The following is a 26,549-nucleotide window of genomic DNA, read 5'->3' as shown; positions in this document are numbered from 1 at the left end:
AATCGAGGCACGATAAACTTCACTTGGACCCTGTTTCCATTGGGCTAGCCTAGTTTTTGTTATTTTTTTTTTACCATATTGTATATATAAATACTAATACCCATTGGTCTTTGTGAATCCTCCAATGGAAACGTGATCATCTTTTCAAGATTTATAGTATAAATGCCAATAGATGACAATTTCTTTTTAAATCGACAATAAATTAATCATTGTATCGTGGACTAAATTTAATATTTATTGAAAGTACATGGATTAATATTGGACAATTGAAAATACAAGGACTAAATTTAAACAAATTTAAAATATAGAGATAAAAATAATATATATATATATTCTTATAATGCGTATATATGATGTAGAATTAAACTTCAAACTTCAAAATTGATGATTAACCTCTTGTTTCTTTTTATTGTTATTTTTTTGAAATAAAGAATTTGAAAATAATTTAACTTATAAAAAAGGAAAGTAATAATCTAGTCCCGACAGAATTAACACGGTTGGCGGGCAATTTGTTTCTTATGGCCACTCGAGAAAAAACCCATTGCAATCTACAACAAACTCACTCTCTTCCGTTGCGCCCTTGATCACCATTCAGCTCTGCATTTCGAGGTATCTGTTATTCGTTCAATTTCAGGGTCTCTGCATCTTAGCGTTGGCCTGTTTCCGGTAGAGATTCAATCGTTTTCGAAGGGTTTCTCTATTCGTTTCATCGATTTCGTGGAGTTTGATGGAGGATGCTGCAGCTCGATCTCAACGCACCCAAGAATCGACCTCAGTTTTTCCGGATCATCCCGAGGTGGTTTTGTTCAATCCTTAAACGATATACTTCAGCTACATTCTTACGTTTATCCCATCCGTTTGTGGAAATTATCATCGGCATTCTGTTCTCACTAGCATGATTTATGATATGAGCATTATTTTAAAATGTTGTTCCATGCGTTCTTGCACTTTTCAACCTGGATGGACGGTAAAGTTGAAGAATGATAATCTTTAGATTTTGGAGGAATACTTTTCTTTTACTTTGTATTCAATATATATTGATATCATCCTTCCAACTTATATACACAGTGACCTTCAATGTGGGCACAAAATAATACAAAAGGAATAAAAGAATAGGTACACATGGCTTGCTTTGGTTGGTGGTACTGGAATCATTTCTAACTAATTTACAACAGATTTGGTGACTCATGTTTTGGATATTCTTCCACCTTTCCTTTTCCTTTTCTGTTATTATTTACCTCCCTAACATCTCCCGCAAACTGGAGGGTACTTCAAATACTCCCAGTTTGGATCTGAGTGTGTAGAATTGAGAATTGTTGAGTGGTTTGGTGAGGCAATCAACTAGTTGATCTCCCGATGGAACATAGGTATGACAATCTCTCCTTTTAGGACATGGTCGCGAACAAAGTGGATGTCAATTTCAACATGTTTAGTTCGAGAGTGAAATACTGGATTTGCTGCTAATGCTCCTGCTCCCAGATTGTCACACCATATAACCGGTCGAACATTTGTCTTTAGTCCCATCTCACAGAGTAGTTGAAACCAGAGAACTTCGGATGTAGCATGTGCCAGTGCCCGATATTCAGACTCTGTACTCGACCGTGTGACTACAATCTGTTTCTTTGACGACCATGAGACAATATTGTTTCCAACAAATGTGCAGTAGGTAGCAACCGATTTTTTGTCATCAAGGTTGGAGGCTCATTCAGCATCTGAGTAGGCAGAGACAGTTAAGTTCGGGCTTGGTTGGAAGTAAATGCCAAAGTGTTTGGTGCTGCTGACATACCGAAGTACTCGCTTAGCTGCCTGCTAGTGTACATCATTTGTTGTCTGAAGGAACTGACTGAGTTGGTTGACGGCATATGTGATGTCTGATCGTGTGTGTGTTAGGTACTGAAAGACGCCTATGGTGTTGCGATAGATATATGGATCAGAGACTGGCTGACCATCATTCTTGGATAATTTTCTGCCTTGTACACTAGGTGATGGTATTGGTTTCACATCTGTCATGTTCAGCTTGTGCAGTAAGTCATCCACATATTTGGATTGGTCATCAGTAGACCAGACTCTATGTAGTGAACTTGTATGCCTAGGAAGTAGCGGAGTTTCCCCAGATCCTTAAGTGCAAACTGAACATCAAGAGTTTTGATTCGTTGCTTAGTTAGTTTGGGATTGTTACCTGTGATGATGATATCGTCCACATAGACAAGTAGAAATATTACTGACGCCATCGATCGATAGATAAATAATGAGATGTTTGGGTGAGACTGATGGAATCCCCATTGTGTTAGGACAGAGCTGAGGGCAGTGTTCCATGCTCGTGGAGCTTGTTTTAGGCCGTAGATGGCCTTATCAAGTTTGCAGACATGGTCCGGATATTGAGGGCTGACATATCCAGGGGATTGACACATGTATTCATCCTCTGTGAGCTTACCATTTAAGAATGCATTGTTGAAGTCAAGTTGTCTGAGGGACCAACATTGTGATACAACAACACTGATTACTACCCGAATTGTTGAAGATTTCACTACAGGGCTGAATGTCTCAAAGAAGTCCACGCCATGGTGTTGATGAAAGCCCTTTGCAACCAGTCGGGCTTTATACCGTTGTATTGAGCCATCCACATTTTGTTTTAATCGAAATATCCATTTGTTGCCAACTACATTGTACGATGGAGAAGGTGAGACCAATGTCCATGTCTTGTTTTCATGAGAGCTGAGTATTCCACATCCATAGCATTCTTCCACTGAGGGGTCGCGAGTGCAACTTGGATCCGTGTGGGCTCTGTTTGAGACTAGTCAGTTGCTCTGCTTGTCATCTAGGCTTTGGGTTTGAATATACCAACCTTTGCTTTGATTATCATGGGGTGAGTTGGGACACGTGAGGGACGGGAAGAGATGGCAGTTTGTGGTGAGGTAGCCAAGGACAAGTTGTCCGGAGGATATGGCACAGGTGGTATATTGGAGCTGTCATGTTGGTTCGGGCTGGCTTGATTTGTGGGCCATGGTGAGTCCTGGTTGGAACTCGAAGGTGGGGAGGAATGTGGGTTTGTATTGTGGGATGATGTAGGGCTTGGAGATGATGTGTGGCTTTTAGTATTTTGAGCGTGGTCGGAAAATGACATAGGTGTAGGATTCATTTGTGGTGATGGTCGTGACTGAGGTAGGCTATTGAGCACTGTTTGGAGGCTTGGAACTAATGACTCAGCTATCGCGGGGGCTATCGCCTAGGCGATCTTGCTAAACGATGGAAGCTCAGTGATCGTGGGGTCTGTCGTCTGGGCGATTTTGCTAAGCGATCAGAGCTCAGCGATCGTTGGGTCTGTTGTCTGGGCGATCTTGCTAAGCGATGGGAGCTCAACGATTGTTGGGTCTGTCGTCTGGGCGATCTTGCTAAGCGATGAGAGCTCAGGATCATGGGGTCTATCGCCTGGGTGATCATGGTAAATGATGGGGATGCAAATGGGAAGTTGTTCTCATTGAACTTCACATGTCTACTGGTATAGATTCGGCCCGATGGACTTAGGCATTTGTACCCTTTGTGGTGTGAGCTAGGTCCAATGTACACACATTTCTCTGAGTGTAGTTAAGCACATCCGAATGTCCTGAGATTGAAGAAATCAATGTTAGAACCAAACATTATATTGACGGGTGATTTACCTTGCAGTACGGTTGTAGGCATGCCATTGATTAGGTAAGCTGCTGTGGAGAATGCCTCCCACCAAAATGACAAAGGCATAGACGCTTGTGCAAGTAGCGTGAGTCCAGTTTCGACTATATGCCGATGCTTGCACTCTGCTCGGCCATTTTGTGCAGAGGTGTATGGGCACGATTTCCTGATTAAGATGCCTTTTGATTCACAAATGCGATGAATTTTGTCATACTCTTTTCCATTGTCCGACTAGAGCATTTTAATCCCCGACTTAAATTGAGTATTGACAAGTTTTGTAAAGTGATTGAATGCAGACAGTATCACTCTTTTGTCTCATGGGATATATCCATACATATCTATTGTGGTCATCCAAGAATAGTATATAGTACCGATACCCGTCAGTAGAGGCGATTGGGGCTGGTCCCCATACATCAGTGTGTATTAGTTCAAACTTGTTTGATGCTCACTTGCTTTTCCTAGTTGACATGAGTCACAAAATTCATTTTCTTCATTAGATTTGAAAGGTAAATTACATTCTCTAATGATATAGTCTAATGTCTTAGTCGACGGATGTCCTAGTCTTCTGTGCCAGGTAGCTCTTGACTCAACTACATTTATCCTAATTCCTGATAGAACAAGTGCAGTCGGGTGATTATTTTTGTATTGAGCAGGTCCTCCTCTCTTTGTATTGCCTTTTAGTACTTTAGCTCCTTTCAGTCGGTACAGTCCTTTGTCAAGCTCCCCTTTCAGCAGTTTTTTGCCCGTAGCCTTGTCCTTGATGACACAACAATTAGTGTGAAATTCAACAACCACAACATTGTCATGAGCTAGTTTGGATATACTAATCAAGTTCTTTGCAATATTAGGCATACATAGTACATCATTTAGTATAAACTCATTTCGTCCATCAGACAAGTAAGATTTACAAGTGTGAGAGATATGCAGTTTTTCACCATTACCTACAATAACCAGTTCATTACCTCGATACTCAGTCGGATTGTTGATGTTGTTGTAATCAGGTGTAACATGATTCGTAGCTCCACTATATATATACCAGGTAGGATCAGCTATTGTTTCCGGTGTGGCCATGAAGGGGTTGGAAGTCTGTGAAGCCGTGAATACAACAATGGCATTGTTGTTGGGGCCAGTCGATCCATGATTGCCTCTGCCTTGACCGGTGTTCTGAGAAAATTCTTTATCAAATCGATGATAGCATACCAAGTCTGAGTGACCGTATTTCCTACAGACTTGACAGGTTGGTCGATTTGAGTTACTGTTTCGTCCTCTTCCATGCCCTTGACCTCCATTTTGTCCATTAAATGGATTGTGGTTTGGATTGTTCCCTTTTGAGTTGTTTCCCTGTTGCCGATTTGCATTGAACTGTGACTTTCCTCCATTTATGTGCCTGTTGAAACCTATATTGACAGAAGGATTCTGGACAAAGAAGCTATGCATTTTGACAGACTTTTGATGTTTTAAGCGTTTTTCATATGAAAGAAGTTCGGAATGCATATCTAACCAAGAAATACCTGGTTTGCCTTGTATCCCCACGACTACCGGATTATACTCTTCGTCAAGGCCGAGAAGAACTTACGAGATTAATGCTTTGGTTGAGACAGGGCTTCCGGTCTGAGCAAGGTTGTCGGAGTGTAGATTCATCAACTTTAGATACTCACTCATCTTCTGACTCCCTTTTCGTGTCTGCTGGAAAACTTGTCGTAGGTAGTCTTCTTCAGCTTGGGATTGAACTCCAAACAGCTCTTGGATGACATCTCACAGTTCTTTCGTGTTTTCATATCCCATGAGTTGGATGGCTACGTCTGGAGCCATCGAGTTGTACAACCATCCTAGCAATAGTTGGTCGACGGCCAGCCATGCTTCATATTGAGGATTCAGGCACCTCTCTACTGATGGGCTTACTCTGTCATCACTGATCACTTGGGAGCTGGAGGTTGTTTGGACGAACATTGGAGAACAGGGGATCTGCCCCGAAAGATGTCCTTCGAGTCTGTAGCTGCGTAGAATAGGTAGCGCGAGTGTCTTCCACAGCATGAAGTTGCCGCATTCTAGTTTTGTGGTGGTGAGCTGGTTAAGCAGTTTATTCAACAGTGGTGTACTGAACTTCACAGGTTCGGTACAGGAGGAACTTCCAGCGAGTGTGGCATTGGCCATAGTGCTCTGATACCAAGTTGAAGAATGATAATCTTTGGATTTTGGAGGAATACTTTTCTTTTACTTTGTATTCAATATATATTGGCACAATCACCCTTCCAACTTATATACACAGTGACCTTCAATGTGGGCACAAAATAATACAAAAGGAATAATTAACTTGCTAAAACACATCTTCATTTTTTTATTTCAGTCTATTGTTGATTGATTTTTGAATGGTTAAGTGCCTTAGTTCAATTGGTATTTGCTTTAACATATCCATACTTTTTTATTCTTGGGTTGCTAAATTATTATATTTACTGAGAATGATCTTGGCTTTTCCTTAGAAACACGATGAAGAGGAAAAAGGTATAGAAACATCCTTATTGCAACAGCTTAGACGGGCCAAATTATCCTCTTTGCAAATCCCAGTAAGGACTCTGGAGAGTTCTTCGTCCTTTTTGAGGTTAGATAGTCCATCAACCTCAAGTGCTAGCTCTAGTAGGGGAGGATTGCCTCCTAGACCAAATTTGGTAAAAACCAAATCTTCAGTGAGAAGCTTGCTTTCTCATAAAAGCTTTGGAGCAAAACGATCTTTCCCAGATGGTGACATGATCACTCCCATTTTACCAGAGGTCCAACGAGCAAATAGATGTCCAGACAAGCCGACTCCTCTGAGATCTTTTTCTCTTAGCAGACTTCTTATCACCTCATCTACAAAAGCTACACATTCTTTACCAACCACGCCAATTTCAAATTCAGATACTGAGACATTGAAAGCAACAAATATGGAGTGCCAACCTGATTTCCTTGTAAGTATGAACATTTTCAAATTTCTTAAATTTCATGAAACAGCTGTAAATATTCACATATTTTTTTGCTGGTAGAATGCGTACAGATATGCACTCCTGATACCTACAACTTGTGAATATTGCATTATTCTTTTCCTTCTGAAAGTGGATTTTGTTATTCTTTCAGAAAACTGAAGCCAAGCAGCAGATTGCTCGTTCATTATCAGCTCCTCTGAATGTTAAGCCTAGAGTTTTAAGGCGATTAGATTCAGTAGGTTTAATTCGAATAGTGTCTGCAGGTCCACAATATCCAGGGGCTGGAGACGCTTCTGTTTCTCAAACAAAGGAAATCGGTAAATAGTATAATTAAATTTATAGTGACTCTTGGTGTTTCTTGTGAATTACACCTTCCCATTTGATAACCTCTCTGTCTTCTACTTGCATGGCTACTTTGAGGACACGGCCTCTCTAAATGTATGGAAAAGAACAATTTCACTGCAAAATCACCGAGAAGTATAGAACTTAGCAATAAGACCAAGAAAACTTAATAAAAATAAAAGCTTCTCTCATTTTGATTAAAAAAAAAAAAAAAAAGAGAGAAAAAACATGGAAACATCTGATTGCTTCCAAGAAATATCATAGAGGTTTTATATCCTAGATGCTCAGTTTCTTTTTATGATTTTTGCCGTAATAGAATTCTTAAAGCAACATACCTGTCAACTAATTTTTAATATAAAAATATTAAAACTGTAAATGGTTTGTTCAGTTACAACTGTACTGATTTGACTTATATTACTACGTAACTACATTTACCTACATAAAATAGTAATATTACGAGATGAAAACTGAAAACAAGATGGTAAAACTCTTGACCAGCCCACTCCCTCTTGTAAGGGAGATTTTAGATCTTCAAATCCTCTACTAGAGGAGGGTGATTATTTTTATGCTACAAACCTTTTAAAATTTAGATAATATTTAAATCACAAATCACTAAATGTAGTACATAAGCAAAGTTGAGCTATTTTTATTTCTTCCTCTTAAAAGCATCATATTTAAAAATATTTTGTTTCTTGGGTTGTTAATCAGGAACTAGTCAGCTTTGTAATCTGTTAGAAGGCAGGTTCGTCTTTTGACTGTCTTTTTGGCCAAGGAGGGACTAGTATGCTAATAGCTGAAACACCTTTTTGATGTGACTTTGGAAGAGTTCAATATTTAAGAAATTTTATTTTTGTATGGGGAAAAAGGAGACAAAAATACAAACATGTGTGTGTGTGTCCAACTCAATGTTGGTGTCCTTTATGATGCCAATTTAAACACTGAATTATACTGCCTTAAAATTGCTTGAAACCAACCTAAAATTGGAACAGTTTGCTGACTGTAATTATGCCGCTCCCTTTTGCTGCTAAATACCTGGTGTTCAACTATCATTCTCTCCATGTAATTTCTTATTATTAGTTTGCTTCACTGCAAATATTCCCAAGAAGCAAAACATCTGACATAATGCTCTGTGGGATTCCTTTTCACCTATTGACAATGATGTTTGCAGTTGGATGATTATAGTTTTAAAACTGACATGCTGAAGTTGGATTTTTGCCTTAGAAAGTGAACCTCCTGGTGATGATATTCCTGAGGATGAAGCGGTATGCAGGATCTGTCTTTTAGAGTTGGTGGAAGGCGGGGATATTCTTAAAATGGAATGCAGTTGCAAAGGAGACCTAGCTCTCGCTCACAAAGAGTGTGCAATTAAGTGGTTCAGCATTAAAGGTAACAAGATCTGTGATATTTGCAAGCAGGATGTTCAAAACTTGCCAGTGACTTTATTAAAATTACATAACACACCCCCTGTTATTAGACGACCCCCAGTAACATTGCAGCAGAGGGAAGCCAATCGATATAGGTTAGTTGGCTTCTTACTATGACAGATCTTTTCCTCTTTTATTTGGACATGAAGATAATGTGTCATCATTTAAACTTCTTTTATGTTTTAGCTCGTTTGTTGAGATTTCTCGAGGAAAGAAGGGACTAGGACAGTTAATGTTAGTGTTGTTTTGACCAATTTACATAAATGTTTAATTTATATAAGAAAAAGATATGAACTTAGTGGAGAAAAGAAGATGTAGGTAGATCGGATAAAGAGGTTTGGGGAGGGAGATGGGAACAAAGACGATAGATGATGGAAACATTGACTGCAGATAATTCATAGAATATGAATTTTAGTGAAAAGACAGGATTATTTGAACAATAACACGAAACAATCTGCTATTCTTTTTTTCTTAAACAATTTGTGAGGCGGAGGTTTGAACCTTTGACCTTTTGGTTGAAGTTGACACTTCTGTGTGATACTTGTTTAATTTGTTGCCGATGATGTTTTTCAATGCTTGATTACTCCTCAAGCAAATATCATGCATTATATGAAGGGGAAAACAAGCTTTTAAGAGATAATTGTGTATAATTGCTGCTAACCTACCTAATTAAGATTGAAAAACATCATTTCTTATGCATCAAGGTGGTTTGATTTTTATAGAAAAAATTGATAATATATTTTATTCATTTCTTATGCATCAACTCAGAGACGTTGAAAATTTTGGTCTCCCAAATGCATGTGGTGTAGTGTGTAGAGTAATCATTCATTTGGTTTTTATTTTTGTTGGAGTCCCAAATTACTCCACATTTATTTTTCTTTTCAACAAGTGGTGTTTAATTTTCTTTCATCTAATAATATTCATTCTTCTTGAAGGCATTTTTAGCACCAATACAAGGAAATGCAATGGAATCGTTGTCTCACTTTCTTTCATTCTCATAGGATTTGGCAGAATATACCGGTGCTTGTGTTGGTTAGCATGCTTGCATATTTCTGCTTTTTGGAGCAACTTTTGGTACGGATGTATTCCGCTTATTTATGATACTTATAGATGATCAGACCGACTCTAATTCAAATAAGTTGTGCAAATGTCAATCAGATACTTTAGATCTTATCTTTGTTATATTTTAAGTCACGTGAATGTGAATGCCATCTACTCCTTCACTCTTCTTGCTGCTATTTGGGCTAGCTCATCTCCAGTATGGGGGAGTCAGGATGTGTCACTTTATGGTGCTGTGGCTCTATTTCGTGAGTTCTCGACACTCTCTTAATCTTGGACTCTTGGCTAACATGCATTCAAAATAGACCCAAATTGCAACCATTCTTTTTTCTCAGTTAGTAATTGAGTGGGGTGGGCTTCTCATTTGGCTGACCTTCACTTCCTTACCAACTAATAGCTCTTCTACGTCTCTCCTCTTCACCTACAGCTACAGCTTAACCTAACCATCATCTCCACCAATGGCATGGAATTACAAGCGGCAGCAGCAGACAGTGTCATCACCAAAAGGAAAACCTTCATAATTGAAGTAGATGGCAACTATAGAGGGAGCCGGATGCTTATTAAGAACATTTAGAAGACCATAAACTATGCTCACCAGCAATACCGTATTTCTTGTATAGCACCATTTTGAAAGGAATTGCCTCCGTTAGGATCTCAAAAGCCACTTAATTAGAATGGGGAATATTCCTTTCTCTAGTCTAGCCAAAACCAAGATCAGCTTGAATTTTAGACAACAGAATTCCAGTTCATTTAGTTGCAGGTGGCGGGCACTATTTGCATTAGCTTCCTCCCAAAAGATACACCTCCAAAGGTTGATGAATATTCTTGTTAAGACCACCCCAAATTACAACCCTATAAGAAAATTTGAAAGATAAGACCACCCTAAATTTCATACTTATTTTTTTGGGTTAGTTGCAAACATAACTCGGTATAAGTAGATGTAGCACAATGCAAAAGGATTTGCAAATATAGCAAAACTTAGATCCAACTCTTGAAGTCTATCAGTGATAGACTATATCGCTTCAATGAAAAGAATTGTTTCCTTTTCAATAAAAAAAAAGTGAGACACCATCGCTTATAAGAGTTTATTAGTGATAAAGTCTATCATTTCTAGATTTTGCTATGTTTTCAATTTTTTAAAACTGTTGTTGTACACTTAATTATTAGCCTCTACTCGTTGCAATTACCCTATTTTTTAATACACCAAAATATAGGTTAAAAAACACTTATGGTCCTTGAACTTTCATGAAATTAGCAATTTAGTCCCTAAACTTTATTTGGTAAAGATTAGTTCCTGTACTATTAAATTTATAACAATTTAGTCCTTGAACTTTAGTAAGTAATGATTTTTTTTTTTTTTTTTTGAAAAGGAAACAAGTCTCTTTATTTATTACGAAAATGAAGTGAGACTAATGCTCATAATACAAGGATACGAAAAGGATCAGTAGGTACACCAGGACATTTCAACTAGGTTGACACCCCCTTAGCACCCTCATCACTTCCGACTTTATTAAGTGTAAAACTCTTAGGTTTGAGAAAGAATTAGGATGCTTTATTCATTCACCAAAGATATGAATATATACAAGTGTACAAAGTATAGAAAAGAAAAATATCATAAAATATTTACAAGAATGGAAAACCTAACTATAGAATTATAACACTCCCCCTCAAGTTGGAGCATATATGTTAATCATGCCCAACTTGTTACATAGATAATCTAAACGTCTTCCATCCAATGCTTTCGTGAAGATATCTCCCAATTGTTCTCCAATCTTCACATATCCTGTAGATACCAACCCTTGTTGAATTTTCTCACGTACAAAATGGCAATCAACTTCAATATGTTTAGTCCTTTCATGAAATACTGGATTAGAAGCAATATGAAGTGCTGCTTGATTATCACACCACAACTTTGTCGGTGTGGTGATTTCAAATCCCAACTTAACAAGAAGTTCATATATCCAAATCAATTCACACACACATTGTGCCATTGCTCTATATTCTGATTCTGCACTTAAACGTGACACCACATTTTGCTTCTTACTCTTCCAAGAAATCAAATTACCACAAAAAAAAACACAATACCCTGAGGTTGATTTTCTGTCTTCTTTAGATCCTGCCCAATCGGCGTTTGAGAAACATTCAATATTAGTATGACCATAATCCTTATATAATAAACCACGTTCTGGAGCAGCCTTCAAATAACAAAGAATCTGTTCCAATGCAGCCCAATGATCAACTGTAGGGCATGACATGTACTGACTCACAATACTTACTGAATAGGCTATGTCGGGTCGAGTCACTATAAGGTAATTAAGTTTTCCTACTAACCTCCTATATCTTGAGGGATCAAAAAACAAAATGCTCTCCCCTCTCTCCTTCTTTTCTCCCTTCCCCTGCATCCCCCCTTCCGACCACCCCACCGGAGCCCACCATGCCTTCCTCAGCCTTCCCTCCCTCTGATCGCCTCTCCCTCCCCTCCCCTTCTGTTCTCCCTCCGACTCCCTCCCTTCCTCTGACCTCCTTTCCTCCCTTGTTTCAACCCTGCTTTCCAGCTTTGGCTTTTAACTCTTGCCACACCAAACCACGCTGGTATTTTAGTTCTACAGTCAGCCTCAGACTCCATGGAGGTGAAGAGTTGCAAAATAGGTGTTCATTTCTTCTGTATGTGGAAAGTGAGCAATAGATTTTTCATAGAAGACTTGAAAAAAGGACAAAAAGTTCTTTTCTCTCCACTAATGGCGCAATGGCTAGAGGGTAACTTGAAGAGATTACTGTATGGTTCATCTTTCAAATTTTTCCTCCTTAAAGAAAGGGTTGATCGGTGTGTCATTTGCCTCTCCAAATTCCGGGAAAGTAGGGGCTGGTTCATAGAATGTGCAGTCTGGCCCTCAACGGGAGGAAGAAAAAACATTCACATCCCTTTTGGGGATGACACTTCAGGCTGGCAAGAATTCAATGATATGGTCAGCGGCTGCCTCAAGAATTCCTTATCAAACTTGTGTTCTTTTGAGAACAAATCCCCCCTTCAGCTATAGACAAGCCATCACTGAGATCCCCTCTTCAGTCGCAGACTTCCCCAAGGAACCAGAGTTTCCCTGTCTCCCCTGTTTCGGTGGTCAAAAAACAGAATAGGTAGCATCAATGGGTGATCAAGCAAGCTGATGTGCTCCAACCTGACTTTTCTAACCTTTGGATTGTCTCACGTCTTTTTCAATTTGATAATTGGCTTGATATTTGTAAGGCACTCAGACCACTTTCAATCTAATGTTATTATCAATCCTCTATTTGCAGAAAATGCCCTGGTAACAATGGATTAAGACTCATTGGATGAACTAAATAATTTCTCAGGCAAGTGGCAGAAATTTGGCTCCTTCCATCTGAAATTCGAAAGATGGAACAACTCCACCCATGGTAGACCAACTTATGTCAGGGGTTATGGGGGTTGGATCTCTATCAAGAACTTACCCCTCGATTATTGGTGTAAGCAGACCTTTGAGGCCATTGGAAAATACTTTGGGGGATTAGAAAGCATTGCTATGGAAACACTTAATTTGATCAATGTTTCAGAGGCCAAAATTAAAGTAAAGGAGAATCTTTGTGGTTTTATCCCAACAACAATTGAAATATCAAATGAAGAAAAAGGATCAATCTACTTGAATTTCGGAGATATCTCAACATCCAGCCCTCCTAGTAAGGTCAGGGGTGATTTATTTGAATCTGACTTTACAAATCCCATTGATTTAATTCGGATAAATGAAGTTAAATGTGATGAAGGCATTTATTGTGATCCATTAAATTCAAAATTCAACTTCCTACTTCCCTCCACCTGCAACATTAAATTCTCTAGAAGTCCAGGAGTCTTTGTGGATAATAAAGAAAGCAAGATGAGAGAGATGGAATCCAAGGCCAAGAAGTCAAGAGGCCGCTCGACCTCTGAGCCGCCCCCTCATTCATATCTCACGCCTCAGCCTTTTGATCTTCCCGAGCAACCACCTTCAGAGTCATCTGCAGAGGACAAAGATTTAATTAAAGGAATAATTACAAATGGTCGTGACCCTTCAACTTCCCCTAAAAAAGGCGCCAAAAATGATTTATTGATTGGAAATAAGTCAGAGGGTCGTGACCCTTCAAATTCTTCTCACAAAGGCGCCAAAATTGATTCGGGGAAATCTGGTCCGATCTTTTCTACTCAGAAAGCCGGTTCGTCTCCAATCAAGTTGAGAAGTTTCTTACTCAAGATTTTATCACAGAGAAGCTGAAGGCTTCAATCTCTATTCCTTCCTCCCACAGACGGCTCCAAAAGGTGAAAAGGATTAAGCCATTCAAGCATCACAATTCTGCAAAATCGAATTCATTTGGGCTGCGACCTTTTCCCAGACACTTCATCAGAAAGCACACATCCTTTAAAAACCCTTGGTCAGCCATCTCCAACCCGGATATTCTTGAAGTAAGTTGTGTTAACCTACAAACCAATCCTCAAACTTTGAGGCCTGATAGGGAGAGTCCTATCCAACCTTCTCTACACTGCACCTGAAGTGATAAAACCTCTACAGATAGCCAATTTTCCAGCCGTAATAAGTTTATGTTCCCCTCTCCATTCTCCCAAGACTCAGATGATGACTTGTTGGCTAGTGTGAGCAGTGAGGAGCCGGATATTAATGATGTTGAAGATAAAAAAGAACTCGATGACAATCAAGAAGGCATGGACTTCTCCCTAAGTTAGCTCTTCCTCCTCCCGGATGAACATTCACAGGTTAGTGAAAGCATTTTCCCGACCCCCCCTCTAAATTTGTCAGTTGTACCACAGACCCTACACTCCATCATAAAAGAGTGTGATTTCATCTTAGCTTGATCAAAGGGAAAAGTGTTGAAGAATCCTCGGTGGGCCTTAATGAAGATAGTTACTTGGAACACAAGAGGTTTAGGGGATTCCTCAAAAAGATTGCTTCTAAAAAGATTTCTGAAAAAAGTCAATCCGGATATTGTCCTTATCCAAGAAACAAAAAAAGATAGAATTGAGGGCTCATTTATCAAAAGCCTTTGGAGCTCAAAAGAGGTAGGTTGGGACTTGGTGGAAGCTAAAGGAAAATCGGGAGGCATACTCACAATGTGGGATGAGAGCAAAATTCTAGTCTCTTGCAGCTCAAAAGATGAATTCTCCCTTTCAATCAAATGTCAAACGTTAAACAAAAAGATTTGTTGGATAACAAATGTATATGGCTCTTGTGATTACCGAGAAAGGAGAAGATTGTGGGCAAAATTATCCTCTCTGGCAGAGAAATTTGATGATCCGTGGTGTATTGGTGGAGATTTCAACAACATTCGAAGAAGGCACGAGAGATATCCAGTTGGTAGAGCAACGAAGGACATGAATAATTTCAATAAGTTCATCAGATTAAACAACCTGCTGGAAATTCCACTCTCAAATGGACAATTCACTTGGTCTAGGGAGGGTAATGGTGCTTCAAGATCTCTTCTAGACCGTTTTCTTGTATCAAACACATGGGAAGAAGTTTTTGATAATTCAAGGGTTGTAAGACAAGCTAGAACCATGTTAGACCACTTCCCTCTTACCTTAGAAGCAGGAGCTTTTGAATGAGGACCTTCACCATTTCGATTTTGTAACAATTGGCTGAGCAACAAGGATTTCTGTAAATTGATTGAAAAATGTCTGAAAATGAAGAAAAAACATAAATGGGCAGGTTTTACTCTCTCCACCAACTTAAGAGAAACAAAATCAGTCCTAAAGAAATGGTTTCATGACTATGAAAAAGAGAAGAAGATGAAAGAGGACAACTTATTAACAGAAATTCATAGAAAAGACTCTCTAACAGTGGGAGTATTCCCTCAAGTCAGTGATGAAGATGCAGCCTTTTCCTTCAAGGCAAATCTCCTAGTCTTTTACCAACTAGAAGAAAGAAGCCTCATTAAAAAATGCAAGCTAAAATGGTTAAAAGAAGGGGATGAGAACACTTCTTTCTTCCACAGATTCCTATCTGCCAGAAAAAGAAAGAATTTGATTGCAAAATTGCTTAATGATCAAGATATTCCAACCAAATCCACCCGGGATGTTGAAGATGTTATTTTGGCCTTCTACTCATCTTTATACTCAACAAGTAACGATCCTTGAGTCATTCCCATCAACCTTGACTGGTCAAGAGTCTCAAGAAGTCAAAATGAGCAGTTGCTAGTAAGTTTTTCTGCTCTAGAAATCAAGCTAGCAGTGAAAGGGCTAGGAAGGAATAAGGCACCAGGGCCGGATGGCTTCACACCAGAATTCTTCATCCATTTTTGGCACCTTCTGAAAGACAACCTTATAAAAATGTTTGATGATTTCTACAACAATGGTAAGCTCAATTCATGTATTAAAGAGAACTTTATTTGCCTAATTCCAAAAAAGACTGATGCAGTGAAAGTCAAAGACTTTAGACCAATCGGTCTCACTACCCTCTTGTACAAGATAATAGCAAAAGTCCTAGCTGAGAGGCTAAAAAGAATCATGTCAAGCATAATTGCCCCCACTCAAAGTGCATTTATTGAGGGAAGACAGATCCTAGACCCTATCCTAATTGCAAATGAAGCAGTCGAGGACTATAGATCGAAAGGAAAAAAAGGATGGCTTCTAAAGCTTGATTTGGAGAAAGCATTTGATAGAGTGGGCTGGTCATTCCTTTAAAAAGTCCTAATTGGGAAGAATTTCAACTCAAAATGGATATCTTGGTTTTTGGTTGCATCACCAATCCAAAATTCTCCATCTTTATCAATGGAAGGCCTCGTGGAAGGATAGTTGTATCTAGAGGAATTAGGCAAGGAGATCCCCTTTCTCCTTTCCTTTTCATCCTTGTGGGAGAAGTCTTAAATGCCTTAATCAACCGGTTACATGAGAAATATCGTTTTGAAGGCCTTTTGGTTGGGAAGGATCAAGTCCACAATTCAATTTTGCAATTTACCGATGACACCCTTATCTTTTGCAAATATGATGATGATATGTTAGAGTCTCTTCGGGCTACTCTTGACCTTTTTGAATGGTGTTCTGGATAGAAAATTAATTGGGAGAAATCATCTCTTTGTGGTATAGACCTTGGCCAAGACATGCTGAATAAGTGGGCAGAAAAGTTCAATTGTAAAGCAGAGCACTTTCCCCTTCTCTATTTAGGACTTCCATTGGGAGGTTACCCGAAAAAGATTGATTTCTGGCAGCCTGTTATTGATAAACTTCAAGGTACTCTTGATAAATGGAGAAGATACAACATTTCAAGAGGAGGAAGAGCAACCCTTTGTAAGTCGGTACTCTCAAACCTCCCCACTTACTACATGTCTTCCTTCTTGATTCCTATTAAAGTGTTGCATATCTTAGAAAGAATATTGAGGAATTTCTTTTGGGAAGGCCACAAAGGGGGTAAACTTAATCATTTAGCCAAATGGGAACTTGTGACCAAATCTATGAAGAAGGTGGCCTCGGTTTGGGTGGCTTAAAAGAGAAAAATCTAGCTCTTTTAGCAAATTGGGGCTGGAGATTCCAGCTTGAAAGCTCTTCCCTTTGGTGCAGAATGGTCAAAAGTATACATGGCAGTAGCATTTTCAGGGGTCACACCTCAGGTAAGGCAGTGGGCTGCCTTAGAAGCCCATGGATAAGCATTTCAAGAGCTTGGTTGAAGGTGGAAAATCTGTCGGTGTTCGTTTTGGGCAATAGGCTTAATATTGGCTTTTGGTTAGATGTTTGGATGGGCAATCTTCCACTTTCATCCAGATTTTCCAGATTATTTAGACTGGCCACTCATCCAAACAGCTCTGTGAGAGAGCATTGGGATCACACCACCAACTCTTGGAGCATCTCTTTTAGGAGGTACTTAAAAGATGAAGAGATTACTGAATTTCAAGATTTGTTAAGTCTCATTTCTAACCTAAAGGTGCAAGATTCCTTGGACTCAAAGGTTTGGTCTTTGAAACCCAATGGAGCCTTCTCGGTTAAATCCTTAACCAACTTCCTTCGCAAAGCCCCCCGAATTGATCCTCTACTTTATGAAGCTATTTGGAAATCAAAAAGTCCAAGGAGAATAAACATAGTCCTTTGGATAATGGTTTTTGAATCCCTAAACTTCTCAAGTGTGCTGCAAAAGAAGCTTGCCTCCCACTACCTCTCCCCCAATATGTGTGTTTTGTGTAAGAAGAATGGGGAAGACCAACAACAACTATTTTTTACCTGCTTTTATGCACAAAGTTGCTGGTTTTCGCTCTTCAATATCTTCAATTTGAGCTGGTCCTTTGGAGCAGATTTTAGCCTAAATGTGCTGCAGCTGTTGATAGGGCCGGCTGTCAAGAAATCGCACCAGATTCTGTGGGTCAATACTGTCAAGACTGTGTTAACTGAATTATGGTTTGAACAGAACCAAAGAGTCTTGGTTTGAACAGAACCAAAGAGTCTTCCAAGACAAGGAAACCCCATGGTTCTCAAGATTTGAAGTTGCCAAGTTGAAAGCCTCTCTTTGGTGCTCCCTCTCAAAATCTTTTGCAGCATACTCTAGCCAAGAAATCAGTCTAAATTGGCATTCATTCCTTTCTCCAGCTTTCTGAAGTTCTCATTGCTTTGTTTTTAGTTGTCTTTTGTTGTCTCTTGTTACGATTTTCCAGTTTCTCTCGTTATCATTTCAAGTATTGTTTCCCATTGTATCGCTTAATTTAAAGGCTTTTCTAGAGTTAGGATGTGATGAGGAGTGCTAAGGGGGTGTCAACCTAGTTGAGATGCCCGGGTGCACCTGCTGATCCTTATGAATTCCTTATAAATTGAGCATTAGTCTCACTTCATTTTCTTAATGAATAAAGAGACTTGTTTCCTTTTAAAAAAAAACTAACCTCCTATATCTTTCAGGATCTTTTAGCAATTCTCCATCTTTTGTGAGTTGTAGGTTGGGCATCATTGAGGTACTATATGGCTTAGTCCCTAGCTTTCCTGTTTCATTCAACAAGTCAAGTACATATTTTCTCTGTGATAATAAAATTCCTTTCTTGCTTCTTATTACCTCAATTCCTAAGAAGTATTTTAACATGCCCAAATCTTTTGTATGGAATTGACTATGAAGAAAGGTCTTTAGAGACTGGATACCTAAAGCATCATCACCAGTAATTACAATATCATCCACATATACGACTAACAAGATGACACCACCCTCAGATCTCTTAAAAAAGACTGAATGATTTGACCTGCTCTTCCGCATTCCAAAGCTTTCAATCACTGACTAAATTTACCAAACCAAGCTCGTGGGCTCTACTTTAATCCATACAAGGATTTACGAAGGCGACACACCGTTCCATTCTCCCCCTGAGCAACAAACCCTGGTGGTTGCTCCATATATACCTTTTCTTGAAGATCACCATGAAGAAATGCATTTTTAATATCAAGCTAATGTAAAGGCCAATGATTGATTGAAGCTAATGAAATAAACAACCTCACAGATGCCATTTTTGCTATAGGAGAAAAAGTATCAACATAGTCAACGCCATAAGTTTGTGCATAGCCTTTCGCTACGAGGCGCGCTTTTAACCAAGCAACAAAACCATCAGGATTGACTTTAACTGCAAACACCCATTTACAACCGATAGCCTTCTTTCCTGCAGGGAGAGAAACTAAATCCCAAGTATAATTATCATCTAAGGTAGTCATCTCCTCCACCATTGCGACACACTAACCAGGATGAGACAAAGCCTCATGAACAGTTTTCGGGATGAATACAGACTCTAAGGATGTAATGAATAAATATGTGGAAGGCGACAAATGGTTATATGAAACAAAAGAGGAAATAGGATGAGCACATGTACGTTTACCTTTACGAAGAGCAGTAGGAAGATATCATCACCCGTTTCTGGATCCAATGACGAAGAAGACTTTGGTACAGGGCATGGAACTGGAGGAGGTTGTCGTTGAGTATAGACATTAACGATGGGTGGAAAGTAGAGGCTGTCTCTTATACACATCTAGATGTGTATAAGAGACAGAAATAAGACTTGAGTGTATGAGAGAAATATTCCTTAGCATTATCACTCCGTAGGATTTTAAGAGCACCACTAAACTGAGTTTGAATTTCAGCATGGAAGTTACGAAAATGAGAAAGTAACTCAGAACGACTTTTCATTAAATATAACCACGTAACACGAGAATAGTCATCGAAAAATGTAACAAAATACCTAAACCCTCCTTTGGACTCAACAGGACATGGACCCCAAACATCAGAATGGACTAATTCAAAAGGAGCATTAGCTTGTTTATTGACTCGAGGATACGAACTCAAACGATGAAATTTAGCAAACTGACATGACTCACAATCGAAAGAAGACAAATGTTGAAGTTGTGGACGAAGACTCTTCAACATAAAGATAGACGGATGACCCAAACGACAATGCTCTTTAAAGGAAGACGACACACTAGAGCATGTGATGGCCGTGGGTGTTTGTGGTTCAAAGATGTAAAGACCTCCAAATTCCCGCCCTTTACCAATAGTCTATTTCGTCGTAAGATCCTGAAATAAGCAATAACCAGGAAAAAAAGAGATACAACAATAAAAATCACGAGTGAGTTTACTGACCGAAATCAAATTAAATGAGAAATTTGGTATATTTAAAATTGATGACAAAGAAATTGATTCAGTGAGATGGACGGTTCCTGATCCTAAAACAGGAGTGGAGGTTCCATCAGCTATAGTGACATTAGGTGAAGAGGTAGATGTACAAAGGATAGAGAATAAATTGGGGTTACCTGTCATATGGTCTGTAGCGCCAGAGTCAATGACCCATTTTGACGTGGAGGAAAGAAGGCATTTAGAAATGTTACCTGTCACTGCGATGGTCGTAATGGGAGTAGAAGATGATGCCTTCAATGACTCTTGATACTGCTGAAACTTAGCAAACTCCTCTGCAGAATTCGTAATTGACTTGTCAAGATTATCAGGAGTAGAGGCGACATGTGTAGAGGGTGATGGCATCCTCTAACCCTTATTCAGCAATCTTCTACATTCACGTTTCGTATGGCCAGGTTTATAACAATAATAGCAAACAACACATCCTGGATTTGATCTCCATGAATAGTAGTTGGATCCATTCAACTTGTGTTCAGTTACTTTTGACAACATAGGAACAATCTCTGACATTACTGGTTTCTTATCAGCCATTATCTAAAAAAAATAGACACCGGACAGCAGAGAATTAAACCCTAATTTACTCAAGAGATGTCTATACAAGCAGTGAGTATATCTATATATCCCAAACAAACACACCACCAAGAAGAGCCAATAACATTGAGGAAACCCACAGAAGACGGACGAAAAATGACGGCGCACGCGCCTACATGCGCCGGTGCATGGATGGATGGCAAGATGGAGCAACGGCGCGTGAGCCTCACGCGCTGGTCAGATGGTAACCGAACTTTGGGGTTTTGTAGATCAGCGACTGGGCTCCTCGTTGGACTAGGCAGTGTCGAAAAAAAACTGTTTTTTTTTCCCCGACAGCGGCGGCTAACGACGGCGAACGAACCGAAGACGGCGACTGTGAGCAAAAGTGTAAACTCACCTCTCCACAAAACCCTAGACGTATCACAAATGGGTTCTAAATTCTCAAACCCTAAGGTTCACAAAACCCTAAGTTCGTTTAGAGGGCTCTGATACCATGTAAAACTCTTAGGTTTGAGAAAGAATCAAGATGCTTTATTCATTCACCAAAGATATGAATATATACAAGTGTACAAAGCATAGAAAAGGAAAATATCACAAAATATTTACAAGAATGGAAAACCCTAACTATAGAATTATAACAGTAAGTAATGATTTAGTCTATATACTTTGCAATTTGTAATGATTTAGTCCCTATTGCGAAAATTTTCATCATAATTAAGTGTCAAATTTTATTATGTAACAACTTAATCTTTATAGTTTACAAATAAATGTGGGTTCTTGATTTGTTTATCAATCTACACGTGTATAAATCATACTAATATTTTTCACGATGGGACTAAATTGTCATAAATTATAAAGTATAGGGATGAAATCGTTACAATTTTAAAAGTATAGGGACTAAATCTTTATCAACTAAAGTTCAAGGACTAAATTGTTACTTTCATGCAGGTGGAAGAACCAAAAGTGTCTTTTAACCCCAAAAGATATTATGACTGTTAGGCTGATAGTTGATGCTTTCTTCCCAACTTTCCTGCTACTTTTCTCCCTAAATATTATCCTAGAACTTAGTTTTTAGTTTTTATTTTTATTTTTATAGAAAATAATTTTATTGATCAAATGAAATCTACCAAAGGTAGAGCCCATCCAAAGAGATGAACTCCATCAAAGTTGGTAGAACTCTCAGTTAAAATACCTAAGGAATCTCTATCACGATTCCTAGTGTTTGGAAGTCTCCTTTATGGAGTCACTGCACATGATAACGGAAATTCGTTTTTGCATGCATGACTTTCCTTTGAAAATGATAACTACTGTGTATATATTGAAAGAATCCCTCTTTCTTAGCAATTAGCTTTTGGATTTCCTACAATTTTTCTCACAGCTTTGGTTCACTTTTTTCCCTCTAATGTTTAAATCCTCATGGTGCTGGTGCTTCCTGCTCTTTTATCCTTATTCTCAGTCCCTATCTCTCGAAGCAAATTAATTTCCACCATTGAATTCTGTTTTAACAGGTACCTGACATGGGTCCTCGTGCACTTGCCATTTCCTTGCCCTTTTCATGTGTTTTGGGTCTTCTTTCATCTATGACTGTTTCCACGATGGGTCAGTTACTGTTATGGATAAATATATTACATCGTTCCAGCATTCATTATCTTGCTTAACTCTGTATTCTAATTAAATGGTGAAAGAATCTATGGAGCTGTATGATATGAGGTTTATTTTATGAGAATATGTAAACACCTTAATTGTAAGCTCCAGAAAAGTGAATTGTTTGAAATGAAATCAGTTGTATAAAAACAACTTGGGATTCTTGTAATTTTGTTCTGTATATGATTTTATTAATTGAGATTTGGGGTATTGTATAGGCTCCAATTGAGACATTGTGAGAAGGGGGTAGAAAGAAATGTGACCTCTAAAAGTTCATTAGGATAGGCCCCACCATGATAGGACTAGGAGGAATGATGTAGCCTTGCATGTGTCCCTCCCCCCCAAAAATGGCATGCCTTCCTCTGTTGGTCTCCAATGAGGAAATTCAAGGCTGAATGGGCATTGCAGGCCCATTGCAGCCTTCCCATTGCTTCACTCAACTCACGGGTTACTGACAGATGCCAACTCAATCAGTGAGTTGAGTTCTCACATGTCTTACTGATACACATGCTCTCTTTCTGATTTTTAAATGCTAAAACAATGCTCCCTCAAAGACTCTGCTGGCGAAATGCTCCATCAGTACCCTACTGCAGAAAATAAGCTCAAGAGTACCAAAACAGTACACTCACATAGGAATGTGACTCTATGAGTACTCAATTGCCGCAACTATCAAAACATGGGCATTAAGGGGGAAACATATTAGTAAATCACTTCCATTACGACTAGCATATTTTCATCCCAAAAACCAAGCCAATTCTTTTGAGAGTTATTGGTATGGTGCATGATTGACCCTCTCTCTCTATCTCTAATTAATAGGTGACGAAAGTTGTATGAAAAAAGGGGTGAAACAAGGCCAAAAAAGAGCGGCCTAAAGGCCTGGTGTATGGTGGCATGGTTCACCTCATACCTTTGAATTGTGTTTTGCTGGTGTTGATACATACAAATAACTACTTGATAAGAACGTGCACTAGTTATACAATAATAGTAATAATAATAATAAAATACTTTACTTCGTTTGTGTCTTGACTCGAGAAAAGGAGAAAAAGATGTTCAATAGTTGGGCGATAGGGAAATTGCCAAGGTTATTGGGTCGATTTTTCTCTAATTAGCATCACATGCTATGTGTGATAGCCTGTTAATAAGGTCTCTCATTCTTGCTTAGATTATAAAAGTTCTGACTTTGTTGTACTTTCATTACCCAATAATCTTTTTGATATTTCAATGTTGGCAGCGAGCAGAGCTTACATTTGGGCTTATGCCTGTTTCCAGTTCGCCATAGTCATCCTGTTTGCTCACGTATATTATGCAATAGTAAGTATAAGCATTTCCTATTGCTTTCTGCCTATTTTAGTCTCAATATTTTGAATGCTCTTGATCATCAACCACTATTCTCTCTTCTTTCAACATGCAGCTTAATGTAAACGCCGTTCTCTCTGTTTTCCTTTCTGCAATCACCGGATTGGGGCTTACTGTTAGCATAAAATCACTTCTTATAGAGTATCTTAAGTGGAGAAGAAGGCGACAATTGAGACCTGCCAATCAACAGACGGGAACAAGGAGTTGGCCGCAAGTACAACAGCAGCCATATGACATTGACAATCATTACCATCAACAACATGAGCAGCGGTTGCAGCAAGAATGCCATCAACCACATTCCCAGCAGCAAGCTATTGAAAATCAAAATATGGGGTCATCAGAGAGTTACCAGTCAGCAAGGAACAACGATTCAGAGACAACAGCTCACTGAGGTGCCAAAGGTTAGTGCCTATTTGGGACTATAAAAATGGTTTGTTTCCCCCTCTTTTTATGTGAGATCAATTGGTCTCCCAAGGATGGTGTTTACCACTCTTAGTCCAGAGCATGAGTTGGCTTAATGGTCAATGAAAATCACGAATATGACAGAGTTTAGAGGGAATGAGTTTGAACTATGGTGTTGGTTTTCTTGAATTATTTGATAGTGTGACCTCAAGCTCATAATACAAAGAAACAAAATAACCAAAATGATGAAAATACAACCAAAAGAAGTCCTTAACTAGACAAAGCCAAAAAAGTAAAGCAATTACAATCAAAACAACCCATAATGGAACAAATTGGCTCTTGAATGAAAACCACTTAATCTACAGTTATGAGAACAACCATATGTAACAACAAGGACCATGCAAAGTAGGGAGAAAAAAACCAAAACTTCAAAAACCAACGGAGTCTGAGACTTCAACAATGCTTCAGAAATCTTGAGACAAAAGATCCTTCCAACCTAAAAATCTTCCATTTCATCAATGAAAAACCTTGTTCCCTTTTATATATATATAGATAGATAGATAGATAGTTAGATAATGTGACCTAAAAAATTGGGCTCAAATGAGATTTAACCTAGTTTTCCAAGATATGGTTTACTAACCCTTTTCAATTTATTTGTTATAGAAAATTTATTTTTTATAAAAAAAAAACTCTTACATTTTATTTTAGTTCTTTTTCCTCCTCTCTCGAATCTTGTTCTAGTACTCTCTCCAAATGCTATATTTTCCCTCTTCCTCTTGCTCCATCACTTTTCTTCTTCCCATCCTCCATTGTTGACCTTCTCATTGCCAACAACTCTTCTACCATTTGCAACCCTCTCACCGCCAACGAGGGCACTTCTAGATCTGAAATGTTTAGATCTCACATTTCACAATGAAGCAGAGGGTGGGGTTGATTAGACGGGTGGGAGTGCCGAATGGACCTATGTGCAGAGGAAGTAAGAAAGTGAGCAAGAACAAGAGCATGAGGGAGTGATAAAGAAAAATTGAGAGCAAGAAGTGCAAAGGGAGCAAGAAAGTGAGGGGGAAAAGAAAAAAAATCGAAAAAAAATTGGTGATGCTAGCAAAAAAGTAGAAAACTTTGTCTGGTCAAATTTCAGTTGAGCACAGTTTTTTAGTTCATTGTTATCCATCCAAAAACCTCCAGCTTTCTTGACTAGCAAATGTAGTAGGGTCAAACAATCATAATCGAGGTGCAAGCAAGTTGTCTTGTACACTTATGGATTAGAAAAAACCCCATAAAAAAGGATGGTTCTATAACTTCTATTTGTATCCACTTCCGTTCTAATTGCAGTCATTTTACTATTCAAATAAAAACAAATGTTCCGAGAAATTTCATTTGTTTATATGAATTTCATTCTAAGAATCCATTGGAACAAATTAAAAGACAATGAACCATTGAAATAAGACTCTAGATTTACAATCTTAACCTTATTTTACTATTTGTTTTTATTGCTTTGTCCAACCGCAGCTCAACCTATGATCCATTTTATTTCTCTCTCATAAGACGAAGTGATTCAAAAATTCGTGCAAAGGAGCTTATAATTATGTCCAGAAGCTTGAGCCATCAGATGGAGATGGTAGCGAAATCAAAAGACAATCAATAGAAAGCTAGAGTCAAAGGTTTGGAAATTGAAACAATTATTTTGTTGAGTTGTTCCCTCTTCTGTAGGTGATGGAACAAACTCGCGAGCAAGATTTCTAATGGATGCCAACACGAACATTCACATAACTCATCTGACATAAATTTGTACTATCGACTTCAATGTGAATGGTTTGATCCCCACTTATCAGGGAGAGAATGTGATATGCGATTTTGTTTTTGTAGTTCATTTCTAAGTGATTATTTTCAATGTATGTAAGAATTTTGGTTGTGTATTGTGTATAATCATAGGTCTGTGCCGATAGTTGGTGGTGGCATATAAGTTTTGTTTAAGAGTTTTTCTACGAGTTCATAAATTTTGGTGTGTTCTTATTGGAACTATTTGTAATTTGTGTGTATATTTATGTAAAAAAAAAAAAGTATTTTGATTTTAATTTTCACATTCTCAAGTATTTCAAATGTAATTCAATGTGTTTACGTGAATTAATATTTCTGGACATATTTTAAAAGATTATAGATTTGAATTTTATTTCCACAAACGTAAGGATGAAAGATTGAAACTTCAACATGGAAGAAGACAATAGATATTTTATTGATTGAGCTATATTGTAATTGACAATTAATAGTTTCATACTTAAATATTATACCAGACCTTTTTTTAGAAATGTTAAATGTGACATAATTAATTCAAGGTTAAATTACAAGTTTAAGTCTCAAATTTTAATGTTTATGTCTAATAGGTCTTTAAACTTTGAAAAATATCTATTAAATTAGAAAAAATGTCAAATATATTTTCAATTATGTATGTGGTAGATTCTTGTCATATCCAAAATTTGTTTCCAAAACTATCAAATCTATTTGATGGGGTTCTTTTCATCCTTCCCTCA

General features: G+C 38.3%; 1 protein-coding gene across 2 annotated transcripts; it reads left to right on the top strand.

The window, feature by feature from the left end:
- Positions 1-492: 492 nt before the first annotated feature.
- LOC120085906 lies at positions 493-25,891 on the top strand. Of its 2 annotated transcripts, XM_039042195.1 has the most exons (10): positions 493-796; positions 6,150-6,614; positions 6,781-6,946; positions 8,193-8,357; positions 8,457-8,490; positions 9,397-9,469; positions 22,128-22,218; positions 23,495-23,574; positions 23,675-24,020; positions 25,531-25,891. In XM_039042195.1, the coding sequence occupies exons 1-9, from the start codon at positions 728-730 to the stop codon at positions 24,008-24,010; spliced, it is 1,479 nt and encodes a 492-aa protein (XP_038898123.1). In that variant the 5' UTR covers positions 493-727; the 3' UTR covers positions 24,011-24,020; positions 25,531-25,891. The 2 variants fall into 2 exon arrangements, with proteins under 2 accessions (XP_038898123.1, XP_038898122.1); XM_039042194.1 differs by having other exon boundaries at positions 8,193-8,490.
- The last annotated feature ends 658 nt before the right edge of the window (positions 25,892-26,549 follow it).

The sequence above is a fragment of the Benincasa hispida genome, chromosome 9, assembly GCF_009727055.1.
Source record: "Benincasa hispida cultivar B227 chromosome 9, ASM972705v1, whole genome shotgun sequence".
Taxonomy (NCBI): Eukaryota; Viridiplantae; Streptophyta; class Magnoliopsida; order Cucurbitales; family Cucurbitaceae; genus Benincasa; species Benincasa hispida.
The sequence above is the reverse complement of the archived record's forward strand: the minus strand, read 5'-3'. Positions and strand labels throughout refer to the sequence as shown.

Bases quoted from the DNA above. Each gene is read 5' to 3' on its own strand.
- LOC120085906 (XM_039042194.1), top strand. From the start codon at position 728: ATGGAGGATGCTGCAGCTCGATCTCAACGCACCCAAGAATCGACCTCA. The intron at 9,470-22,127 runs GTACGGATGTAT...CTGTTTTAACAG, and splicing joins GCTTTTTGGAGCAACTTTTG to GTACCTGACATGGGTCCTCG. The intron at 22,219-23,494 runs GTCAGTTACTGT...CAATGTTGGCAG, and splicing joins TATGACTGTTTCCACGATGG to CGAGCAGAGCTTACATTTGG.